The sequence below is a fragment of the Pelophylax lessonae genome, assembly GCF_965119305.1.
Source record: "Pelophylax lessonae genome assembly, chromosome: 4".
NCBI lineage: Eukaryota > Metazoa > Chordata > Amphibia > Anura > Ranidae > Pelophylax > Pelophylax lessonae.
In genome coordinates, this window is record NC_138771.1 from 528025312 (window position 1) to 528038514 (window position 13203).

The 13203-nt window shown below is 50.3% G+C and overlaps 1 protein-coding gene across 1 annotated transcript in view; it reads right to left on the reverse strand.

Moving 5' to 3' along the window:
• Positions 1 to 12705, reverse strand: part of PARVB (parvin beta) — a 93358-nt gene extending 80653 nt beyond the window's left edge. Inside the window, exon 1 of the mRNA XM_082256873.1 lies at positions 12546 to 12705. Within this exon, the coding sequence (XP_082112999.1) occupies positions 12546 to 12663 (118 nt within the window). The 5' untranslated portion in view covers positions 12664 to 12705. The remainder of the gene's footprint in view (positions 1 to 12545) is intronic.
• Positions 12706 to 13203: the final 498 nt, after the last annotated feature.

Genomic DNA, 13203 nt, shown 5'->3' on the forward strand with positions numbered 1-13203 from the left:
CTGTGTGCAGAGATGGAGCTGTCAGATCCCCGCTCTCCTCTATGGGGGAAATTGGATTAGAACGGACCGCCTGTTCATTCTCATCTGATCCAATCCGCCAGACGGATGGAAAATAGGGTTTCCATCCGTCCGGATCAGATGTCAGCGGACATGTCTCCGCTGACATCCGCTGCCCCATAGAGATGCATGGGGGCATCCGTTCAGACCCGCCTGAAAAACTGACAGGCGGATCTGAACGGTCCGCATATGTGAAAGGGGCCTTAGAGTTTATCTATACCCAAGAACAAAAATGTAATATCTTATCAGTCCTTAGATGGGATGGCTGCATTCGTTTTTTTTAGGCTTCCTTCCCTTTTTTATTTCCACCTAGTGATTTTACCAGTAACACTTCTGGTTCTACGGTGACAACACTCCCTCAATTTTACATTGTTTATAGAAGAGAGGGGGGCGATTCTGTAGTCCTCAGAGATTAACAGAGCAGAATGTAATTGATAACAGTCAGCAGAGGAAGTTATCAGCTGGCAAGAATTCTGGCAGGACCAACAGGTATTTTTGGCACTTATCGCAGAGCTTGACAAATTTGCTTTGAATCTAGGAGCCAGCCAAAAAAAAGTTAGCAGTCAGTTTTTTTTTTTTTTTTTTAACTAAAAAATCTTTTGGGTGGAACATGTAACATATTTCCGAAGGTGAACTTCTCCTTTAACCTCTTGCCGACTGCTGCACGACTATTTACTGCGGCGGTCAGCCCCTCACAGGCAAAGCGATGTATGTCGCTAGCCTGTGAGGCTCTAGGGAGCGAGCGCGCACCGCCGGAGGCGCGCTCCCGCGCGGTCATGGACCCCCCCCTCGTGTGCCCGGCGGACACTCGCGATCGTCCATTACACCGGAAGAAAGGCAGACGGTTAATGTAAACAAAGCCGCCTGTCATTCTTCCCTGTGCAAAAATGGAGATCACACGGTTCTGCTATGTAGGACCGTTGATCTCTGTTCTTACACCAGTAGCCACAGCCAATCACAGTTAGAAGCACGCCCCTAGGGACACACTTAACCCCTCCCTCTCCAATAAAGTTAACTCCTTCACTGCCAGTGTCATTTTTACAGTAACAGTGCATTTGTATAGCACTGATTACTGCAGTAATGTCACTGGTAGCCCCAAAAGTGTCAAAAATGTCAGTCAAGGGTCGGATCTGTCCGCCGCAATGTCGCAGTCCCGAAAAAAAAAAAAAAAAAAAAAAAAAAAAAAAAAAAAAAAAAATCGCAGATTGTCACCATTACTCGTTATAAAAAAAAAAAAAAACACAACAAAAATGACAAAAATCTTTCCCTTAGTTAGTAAAACGCAATAACTTTTGCGCAAACCAATCAAAATACGCTTTTTGCGATTTTTTTTTACCAAACATATGTAGCATAAAACAAATTGGCCTAAAATGTTAAAAAAAAATTGATTTTTACATTTTTTTTTGTCTCCCGTGCTCCAATGAATGTAATACAATGCACACCTTGATGGCCAGAGAAACTGTCAATGGGGACGTGAAAATTATGTCACTTCCAGGTCAACTAGAAGGGGAGGAGAGCCGACGTGTGTCCGCTTTCCTCCCTCTCCCAGCCCCCTCTACCCACTGGCACCCGCTATGCCAGCCCTGGGCCCACAGATGGGCAAGCAAAAAGAGGGGGGGGGGGCAGGTGCAGGTGCAGGGTGTGGGGAGCATTCAGGCATTAGCCCAGGCTCCAGGTCAAAATTTCTGGCTGCAATGGCGACCTGGCACCTGGGGTTTGCCGAGCCCTGACTTCTCAAACAGATAAATTGCTGGAAGTGTTTTGTTCTAACAGACCAAAAAGGAGCAAATCGAAGATCATTGGTAGGGTTGACATTCACTTTAAACTGTTTATGATTCATTGGAGTGTTGGCTCCCTAGAGAACTTCTCTACACATCATCACACTCAGTTTTTGGCACGCAATATTCCTCCTCCATGGTCCCCCTCACACATCCAAGGTCAGAGAGACGATATAAAAATAGCTGAGCAGTGCAAAAAATATGACTGTGATTACAAGTCCATTCAGTCTGTGCCAGCCTACGCTATTCATGTGTGCTTTTATACCAATCGTATATACACAATGTGGAACAAAGGACATAAAAAGGGATCTGTCTTAGAACAAATCCGCCATGGCAGTTTTAGTGCCGGTTCACACATATGCGATGGGAGACATCGCTTGTGATTCGCACCGCACTGCTATGCAAATCACATGCGATGCAAATTCAGCCTTACAGATTGCATGGCTGAATTTGCATTGCATTCGGACCAAAGTCGCACAGGTCCCTTTTTTTGGTCCGCACCAAAATCGGATCGCATGGTGATTCACACTGATGTGATCTGATTCCTGTCCGAACTGATAGTTCACTCTGCGATATGCAAACTAATCTGGGGGGGGGTGGGTCATTAACTTTGTATTGACACTCCCAGCAGTTCGCATATGGCGGTGTGAACTGCCTGCGAGTTGGGTGTGATGCGGGAATCTGCAGTAGATTTGCAGGGTTCCCGCGTTGCACCAATGTGGACCGGCACTTAGAGCTCATTCACAGCAGCACCTTGGGTTGTGTACAATAAAATATGTCTTATCGTAAAGCATGATAACGCACCATACAGGTGTTGCAGTGCCAATTATCTTCAATGGCACCCCAATGCTCCTCTACAACCCTGGTCCCCAACCCTGGTCCTCAGGGCCCACTAACAGGCCAGGTTTGCAAGATAACTGAAATACATCCCAGGTGATATAATTTGCTTCTCAGTGATTGCATTACTCTACTCTGCATCTCCCCAAGGTAATACTTAAAATCTGGCCTGTTAGTGGGCCCTGAGGACCGGAGTTGAGGACCACTGCTCTACAACACACCTGCCCTGCATTAAAATGCTGCAGCTCTGATTCTCAGTCGGTTGTGGTACACACCGCAATGTACTGACATGGGGGCCTATAGTGGTAATAAACCTGAAACTGAATACAGATTAGAAATCATTAGATGTAGTAAATACATTCATTTTTTTTTTCTTTTGTTTTCACCTGGTGATCTGTATTGGAGTTTCCCCACTCTGGATGAAGGAACACAGGGGGCACATCTGTACAACATTGTCAGTCGGGGGGAGTTTAGATGTACTAGCAGCCGTGCTGAGGGTTAAGTATTGATCCATGTGCCCTGGTTAATTACAGTGTTGTACTAGGGGTTGATTTCTGTGTCCTACTGTGGGTTAATTATTGTGGTTTGCTGGGAGTAGATTATTTTGCTGTGCTGGGGGCTATTGCTGAACTTGACACAGGCTGGGGCTTTTCATTTCATTTTAATCCCACAGTCTCTTCAGTTCACTCCAGGTCTTATTTGGTCTACACAATGGGCGAAAAGTGTTACACTACAAGCCATAGTCCATGAAGAAACATCCATTTGCGGGCCACACCCACTTTTTGGTCACGCCCACATCACACACCGCATTTATGGCCCCGCTCATACTTCCAGTACCTGAATAGCACCCCCAACAAAAAGCCGCCCCAAATATACTAACAAACTCCAGCTAACATTTTTTATAAGCAGTTCCAGCCACAGTATTTTTCCCCTCTATTTGGGATAAAGGTTTTATGAAAATAAAATGTGATCATTGTAAGCACCCTTGTCAGTAATAAATGGTTTGTCTCAACCTTCTAACTTCTACATCTGCAGAAAAGCTTGTCCTTTTGAAAAAAAAAAAAAACACTTACTGGGCAGATCAAAAGGTAAACACGAATACAGCCATCACATCTAAGAATTGGTGAGCTGCAATATAATAAGTGTTTGCTTTGGGTTTAATCCCACTTTAGGCCGGGTTCACACATATGCGGTCGTGGGTTCGTGCCTGGGGTCCAGGATGTCCCTGTTCACCAGTTCAGGTGCGAATCAGGTCAGAATGGAACCAGGAGACGCACCGGTCCCTTCTTCAATGCAAAACGCAGCCACCCCAGACCGGTGCGAATTGGATGGGGGAAACCCGCATTTAATTCCCATATATAAAGTTTAAACTGTGCATAATTGGCCTTTCCTGGTTCCTCTCCCCAATCAACAGGCTGCATTTTTTTTAACTGATCTTCAAAACATTTTATTTTAGACCTAGTGACATCACTGGGTCCCTGTGCTCCTGTATGACATGAAGACAGATCATAGCTGGTGGGAGGGGCCAGCAGGGTGCATTACATAGCTTCCTGAAAACAGAAGAGCGCCCTAGGTAATGAAAATGTCACCATATTGTCCTGTGCTGGACACTGACCGAGCAGACGCCGCTGATCCAACAAAGATACAATTTGTGAATAATTTTTGTCACATTGCTCAAAGCAAATGTGTCCCCAAACTCTCCCAACTGCACACCTCCCAACTTTTCAAGATAGGAAAGGAGGGACACCTATTAGCAAAAGTATGCAGGCATAGGACACACCCCCTTAAAGGAGAATTATACAAAAACAAAATATGCAAGTTAACCCATAAGTGCTTTTACCACTATTATTCCTTTATATTGGCCTTTGAAGCAATTTAGAAATTGGATGAAAGGTTTAGCACTGGGAAACACTTTTTGTAAGATAAAATGTACAGTTTATTTACAGCTATATAGATCAGACCAAAATGAGGGACAAAGGGTCTTTGTTTTAAATCAGGGACAGTTGGGTGTTATGGATCTGTACCGAATCATCCGACTCGGGACAAGCCACATCCAGGACCAAGAACATTGCTATAGGCCAGTCCGCTCATACGTGCCAAGTCCCATACATAGGGCACAATACGAGATTGATGGGAATCAGAGAAGTAGATAAGAATAGCAATGTGTCAGCTCTATATAAAGACTTGAAGAATATTCATATGAAGTCAAATAGGAAGGAATTGATGATGAGAATGGCTGGTGCAGCATTTCCTGACATATAGATGATATAAGAAGGGGAATGGAATGACATGGAGGCAGGAAGGAGAGAACAAAGGAAATGACATGAAATAATGTACACTCCGATGTGTGACTACAAGGGGGGAGAGGAGGGCCAGGCACCATACTGGGAGGAAAGAGGGGGGGGGGAGAGGAGGGCCGGGCAGCATACTGGGAGGAATGGGGGGGGGGGGGAGGGAGAGAGGAGGGCCGGGCACCATACTGGGAGGAATGGGGGGGGGGGGGAGAGGAGGGCCGGGCACCATACTGGGAGGAAAGGGGGGGGGAGAGAGGAGGGCAGGGCCGAGCACCATACTGGGAAGAAAGAGGGGGGGGGGGGGGGAGAGGGGGGCCGGGCACCATACTGGGAAGAAAGAGGGGGGGGGCCGGGCACCATACTGGGAGGAAAGGGGGGGGGAGAGGAGAGGAGGGCCGAGCACCATACTGGGAAGAAAGAGGGGGGGGGAGAGGAGAGGAGGGCCGTGCACCATACTGGGTAGAAAGAGGGGGGGGGGGAGAGAAGAGGAGGGCCGTGCACCATACTGGGAAGAAAGAGGGGGGGGAGAGGAGGGCCAGGCACCATTCTGGGAGGAAAGGGGGGGGGAGAAGGGCCAGGCACCATACTGGGAGGAAAGGGGGGGGGGGGAGAGGAGAGGAGAGGAGGGCCGAGCACCATACTGGGAGGAAAGGGGGGGGAGAGAAGGGCCAGGCACCATACTGGGAGGAATGGGGGGGTGGAGAGAAGGGCCAGGCACCATACTGGGAGGAATGGGGGGGGGTGGAGAGAAGGGCCGAGCACCATACTGGGAAGAAAGAGGGGGGGGGAGGAGGGCTAGGCACCATACTGGGAGGAAAGAGGGGGGGGGGAGAGGACAGGAGGGCCGAGCACCATACTGGGAAGAAAGAGGGGGGGGGGAAGGGGAGGGCCAGGCACCATACTGGGAGGAAGGGGGGGGGGGAGAGAAGGGCCAGGCACCATACTGGGAGGAAAGGGGGGGGGTATGAAGGGCCAGGCACCATACTGGGAGGAATGGGGGGGGGGGGAAGAGGAGGGCCAGGCACCATACTGGGAGGAAGGGGGGGGGGGGAGAGAAGGGCCAGGCACCATACTGGGAGGAAAGGGGGGGGGGAGAAGGGCCAGGCACCATACTGGGAGGAATGGGGGGGGGTGGAGAGAAGGGCCGGGCACCATACTGGGAGGAAAAGGAAGGCCGAGCACCATACTGGGAAGAAAGAGGGGGGGGAGGGGGGCTAGGCACCATACTGGGAGGAAAGGGGGGGGGAGAGGGCAGGAGGGCCGAGCACCATACTGGGAAGAAAGAGGGGGGGGGGGAAGAGGAGGGCCAGGCACCATACTGGGAGGAAGGGGGGGGGGGACAGGAGGGCCGGGCACCATTCTGGGAGGAAAGGGGGACACAAACACACCAGATGTAAAACCCAGGAAAACAGACTCTTCTGTCCACTTCTGGATATCCTTGCCCAAAAATCAGGGGTGGAAAAGGGAAATGGACAGAGGGCGCACTAGCCTAGCGCATTATCTTATCAATTTATTGCAATAGACATGTATACACATTATACTCACAAAACGATTATGAAAACACGGGCAATAAGCAATGAGGGACCACCAGGGGTCTCCACTGGGCATCCTCAGCTGCCACAGGCCGTGGAAGGATGTAGACCTCCAAAAAACCGGGGTACTGTAGGGTGAAGGGTGCAGGGGTGAGGGGGTATGCATGCATTAAAGCCGAAATTTATCCTTAGGTTTCACCGTCCCCTTACTAAAGAGGAAGTGAAGTCCTTTTTGTATTTGTACCTATAGGTAAGCCTATAATAAGGGGACTGTGAATATCTCCTAAACTTGCACCTAGGACAGGGCTCGACAAATCCCAGGCACCAAGTCACACTGCCATCTAGAAATTGAGTCTGAGCACCTAGGATTTTGTCAGCCGCCTGCTGTCAGACATCGGGACGCCGCTTCGCTGATCCAGAGATTTGAAAGCCCCACGGCTCCCATCCATACTTCTCAGTGTACGGACAAGAGGCATTCTAATTGTTCAGCACTATTACATGGATGGCGCTGCTCTGACCAATCAGAACCAGCCGCCTCTTCTCCACTTTTAGCACATCCATAGGATGCACTGCTCGACCCCTGCCACTGTCAGCCCTCGGCGTTGCGGTTACCCGGCACACATCTATCTGACTTCAGGTAAGAGTGCCAGGTCTGCAGCTAAGTGGTATGTGAGGCGGGGAATGGTGCGCTGGGCCCGGGCTCTGCACAGAATTTCACCTGTCAGCCATTCCCCGTCCCACTGCCTGGGTGTCACTGCTTCCTCAGCCCCCGGGGGAGGTGGGAGAGCAGACTGAACCCATCCTGCCCTTCCTGAGGGAACAGCACCACCTACAAATAGTTATGGGGCACAGTTTACCTTTGACTGGCCAGGTGTGGGAGACTTTCCCCCCCCCACCATAGACACGTGTGTGGGGGAGCAGAGCAGGCCATTTTCTGGGTGTATGTGAGGAAGGTGGAGGTGGTGGGGAGGGGAGTCCCACACTTGTGGAGGATTCCTCTGTACACACCATAGAGCTGAGGGGATGACGACCTCCTCCTCCCTCCCCTCCTCTTTCCATTTCTCTTTCTTTCTTGCTTTCTTTTTTTTTCCGGGCGCCAGGCAGTGGATTTGAAAAACTGGCTCCTAGATTAAAAAAAAAAAAAAACCCTCGTCAAGCCCTGGTTCAGGAGATACTCCGAATGCATGCAGCTAATGATGTCATTGGCACATGCACTGTAAAGGTCCAGCTTACTGTGCCAGGCTTACAGAGCCCGTGCCATAAACGGCGGCTCCCGCGTGCATGGGAGTGATGTGAGTGGCCAGAGCCACGATGACAGCGCCAGAGCCTGCGAACCTGGAAGAAACAAGGTGGGCGGGGAGATGATGTCAGCGCGCCACTGGAGGGTTTCCTTCTAAGGTAAGTATTACATAATAAGTTAGTATGCGATGTATACTAGCTTAATATGCCTTTGTCTTACAGGGGTTTTTTTGCCTCCCCATCCCCCCCCCCCCCCCGTTGAGGTTTACAACCTTTTTAAACAGGTTAATTTTTTTTTTTTTTTTTAATAAAATCTCTTAATTTACATTACATAACTTGGTTCAGACCAATGATGCCATCAATGGGGTCTCTGTGCTTCTCTATGCAATGCAGGCAGATCATGGCTGGTCGGGGGTGCTGGCTGTTATGATAAGATCTAATCGCATTAAACACAACTGAAGTATTTTTCTGGTTTGATTGAGTTTTTTTTAATTTATCAGGTTATATCCCAGCTTGATCAATTAAAATTGAGGTGGCTGATTGAACTCACGGGTGGTAGATTGCCAGTCACACTTGTGCGCTGTGGAAGCACATACTAAAATGCAAGTGATAAAATGTGATGCTGCAATACGCCTGTTCCATTGTGAATGGCCCCTCTATACATTGTACAGTAGATTGGCTGGAAGCCGCCATCGTTTTCCAGCAGTCCCATTGAACAGAAGCCAATCTAACCGCTAAACAAAGGATGAAATTTGGCTGGTCCCTGCTGAACTTGGATCCGTGTGTACCCAGCTTTATGGTCAATGGGCCCTGAAATTTGCTGGGTGTATGACCAGATTAACCTTTTCCTGACTGCATATATGGGGCAGCAGAATAAGCGGGCTTTAACACCCTACCACCACACACATGCATCGCCCACAGTCTGAGGGTGTGATGAGAGCGCACACTGAGCTCACACTGACAGCTCACAGTTTCTGATCGGGAACCAGCAGGACATTCTCCCGATTATGTGATTGCTGTAAGAGCCAATCACAGCACCTAAAGGGCTGCGGGGAGACAGCATGCAAGGGTTAAAGATGACTACATGTAGCAATTTTCATGAAATCCTTATAAAATGGCTTGTAGTAAGATTCACAGAGGATATTCACGTATTGTGCAGTGATGGTGGGAGGCTGCCTTCATTTTAGTTGATTTAGGCTGGGATCATTCTTGTGTGATGCGGGAACCAGTGCGATTTCAGGGCGGATTCCCACATTGCATGTCACCCGCAGGAAGTTCACACTGACCTCTGTGTCAATGGAAAATTAGTGACACCCCCAAATCGGTTCGCAGATCGCACTCTGAAATCGGATCATGTACGTGTGAACACCCAAGTGATCCAATTCCAGTGTGGACCAAAAAAAGGCTCCGGCACCATTTTAGTCTGAATGCGATGCAAATTCAGCCATACAATCTGTATTGCATCGCATGTGATCTGCACAGCAATGGGGTGCGACTCACATGTGATAGCTGTCAACACAATAGTGTGAACCTGGCCTAAGTAAAGGAAAGTGGATTGAAATAGAAAAATCTCTATATGAGTGACCAGACACCGATCTGCTCATGTTTATTGCCATTTTAAATGGAGCTCTAAGGCCCCTTTCACACATACGGTCCGTTCAGTTCATCAGTTCAGTCACGTCAAAATGTATCAGTTTTTCATCCACTACCAATGCAAAAACGGATGAAAAACGGACTGTTTGTCCATTTTTCGTCCGATCCGTTTACTTGACGGATGAAAAATAGGGCATTCATCCGTTCCAAAAAACGGACATTGACAGAAGCGGATGATAACATATGATCATCCGTTGTCATCCGTTTTTACATAGAGATGCACTGATATCCGTTTTTCATCCGACAACAGATGGATGAAAAATGTGTGAAAGGGGCCTAATAAATCTCTACATAAATCCTAACAGATTTCACTTCCAATGGCTGTCCAATGAGTGTGGATTGTCCGCTTCTGGCAGTACAGTCGGTCTGTGTTGCTTTTTCAGCTGTGAAACCAATAAATGCCCCCACCACCTCTATTCCCAGATTACACATCTCCCCCCCCCCTATTCCCAGATTACACATCTCCCCCCCCCCCATTCCCAGATTACACATCTCTCACCCCCCCCCCATTCCCAGATTACACATCTCTCTCCCCCCCCCATTCCCAGATTACACATCTCTCTCCCCCCCCCATTCCCAGATTACACATCTCTCTCCCACCCCCCCCCCCCATTCCCAGATTACACATCTCTCTCCCACCCCCCCCCCATTCCCAGATTACACATCCCCCCCCCCCATTCCCAGATTACACATCTCTCTCCCACCCCCCCCCCATTCCCAGATTACACATCTCTCTCCCACCCCCCCCCCATTCCCAGATTACACATCTCTCTCCCACCCCCCCCCCCATTCCCAGATTACACATCTCTCTCCCACCCCCCCCCCATTCCCAGATTACACATCTCCCCCCCCCCCCCCATTCCCAGATTACACATCTCTCTCCCACCCCCCCCCCCATTCCCAGATTACACATCTCCCCCCCCCCCCATTCCCAGATTACACATCTCTCTCCCACCCCCCCCCCCCCATTCCCAGATTACACATCTCTCTCCCACCCCCCCCCCCCCATTCCCAGATTACACATCTCTCTCCCACCCCCCCCATTCCCAGATTACACATCTCTCTCCCACCCCCCCCCCCCATTCCCAGATTACACATCTCTCTCCCACCCCCCCCCCCATTCCCAGATTACACATCTCTCTCCCACCCCCCCCCCCCATTCCCAGATTACACATCTCTCTCCCACCCCCCCCATTCCCAGATTACACATCTCTCTCCCACCCCCCCCATTCCCAGATTACACATCTCTCCCCCCCCATTCCCAGATTACACATCTCTCCCCCCCCATTCCCAGATTACACATCTCTCCCCCCCCCCCCATTCCCAGATTACACATCTCTCCCCCCCCCCATTCCCAGATTACACATCTCTCCCCCCCCCATTCCCAGATTACACATCTCTCCCCCCCCCCCCCCATTCCCAGATTACACATCTCTCCCCCCCCATTCCCAGATTACAGATCCCCCCATTCCCAGATTACAGATCCCCCCCCCCATTCCCAGATTACAGATCTCTCTCTCCCCCTCCCCCCCACACACACACACACATCTCCTTCATTCCCAGATTACCCCCCCCTCCCCCACATCTCCTTCATTCCTAGATTACCCTCGCCCCCCACCGTTCCCAGATTACAGGTCTCCCTCCCCCTATCTCCTCCACTCCCAGATTATGCACTTAAAGAACTAAATAAATATGTCTCATACATATTTAAAGTGACACTAAACAAAATCCTTATTATCCAAAAACAATCCACACACATCCACTACTTAATGTGTCATTTTCATGAAATGGTTTCTTAGCATGTTTTTTCTGCCTCCTTAGAACATCCTCTGTGATCTCTTGGACCTCTCACTTCCCCCCTCACTTCTGTTTGTTTGGAAGGAGCAACGCACGTTAGTAGCGGTCACATGCACACTATTCACAGTCTATAATATCACTCCATCTCAGGAGCAAGCAAGAGAGGGTGGCTACATTCCTACATACCATGACCATGGAGAAGGAAGGTAGCCACCCTGTAACAGGAAGTCCGATCACAGCAGCATACACCAGGAATCTGGAGGAGCTGAGATTTATAGAAGGGACTTTCTTGGAGTAACAAATACATACCTGAATAGAATTATTATTATTATTATTTACTAGAGTGTAGTGTCACTTTGTAGTCATCACCGTCAATGCTGTATCTGTCATTAACCATTCATACCAGCAAACCAGAGCAACTCAGTGTATGATGCTCCAATCAGAGAGGACACAACCAGTCCTATACAGTCCTGACATTTCCAACTGTCCTCCATACATTCTCCTGTCTCTTCTCAGAGCAAACTCCTCCCCCCCCCCCCCCCACTAACCATCACCAGACCCCACTACATTCTTCCAGCCTGACCCCCACCCACCTTATCAGCACACATCATTAACCCCTTCCTGTCAGAAGACCTCACAATTACTTTCTTTTTGACCACAGCCTCCCCTCCCATTCATTCCCCTGTGCCTTCAGCCACAATTATAGTCCACTCCTCCATCTCTACTGCATGGACATCAACCCCTTCCACCCCATACTACATTAACCCTTTTCCTGCCAGCCTGCCCCCTCCCAGTCCACACTCCCATTAACCCTTCGCAGCCTGCCCCCAGTCCACACTCCCATTAACCCTTCGCAGCCTGCCCCCAGTCCACACTCCCATTAACCCTTCGCAGCCTGCCCCCAGTCCACACTCCCATTAACCCTTCGCAGCCTGCCCCCAGTCCACACTCCCATTAACCCTTCCCAGCCTGCCCCCAGTCCACACTCCCATTAACCCTTCTCAGCCTGCCCCCAGTCCACACTCCCATTAACCCTTCTCAGCCTGCCCCCAGTCCACACTCCCATTAACCCTTCGCAGCCTGCCCACTCCCAGTCCACACTCCCATTAACTCTTTCGCAGCCTGCCCACAACACACTCCCATTAACCCTTTCGCAGCCTGCCCCCTCCCAGTACACTTCCCAGCCTGCCCCCAATACACGCTCCCATTAACCCTTCCCAGCCTGCCCACTCCCTGTACACTCTCCCATTAACCTTTCCCAGCCTACCCCCAGCATAAAGTCCATTAACCCTTTCCTCCCCGCACCCTGAGCCCAGCCTGCCCATTACCCCCACCCCAGGCTTCCTTCCCTAACTCACCCTCCTTGGCTTTCTTCTTCCTGGCCAGGGTCCCCCCCAGCTTCCCCAGGAAAGATTCATCCTTCTTCATACGGCTGCGCTGCAGTGTCGGGGATCGGAGCGGGGAGGCTGCGGACATCTCTGCCGGCTGATCTCTCCCCGGATCGGATCGTCCTCATGTGATAACTCAGTGCAGGGACAGGAAGAGGCCGGCCGGGGAGGGGAGAGGAGAGGAGGGGTGTGATCGGGACTGCCCTTCCCAGGGACACAGGGATCTATCGGGCTCAGGTCTGGGAGAAGAGGAGATCACAGGCTCAGGTCTGGGTGGAGAAGAGATCACAGGCTCAGGTCTGGGTGGAGAAGAGATCACAGGCTCAGGTCTGGGTGGAGAAGAGATCACAGGCTCATTTATAGGTGGAGAAGAGATCACAGGCTCATTTATAGGTGGAGAAGAGATCACAGGCTCAGGTCTGGGTGGAGAAGAGATCACAGGCTCAGTTCTGGGTGGAGAAGAGATCACAGGCTCAGGTTTGGGTGGAGAAGAGATCACAGGCTCAGTTATAGGTGGAGAAGAGATCACAGGCTCAGGTTTGGGTGGAGAAGAGATCACAGGCTCAGGTCTGGGAGTAGAGGAGATCACAGGCTCAGTTATAGGTGGAGAAAAGATCACAGGCTCAGG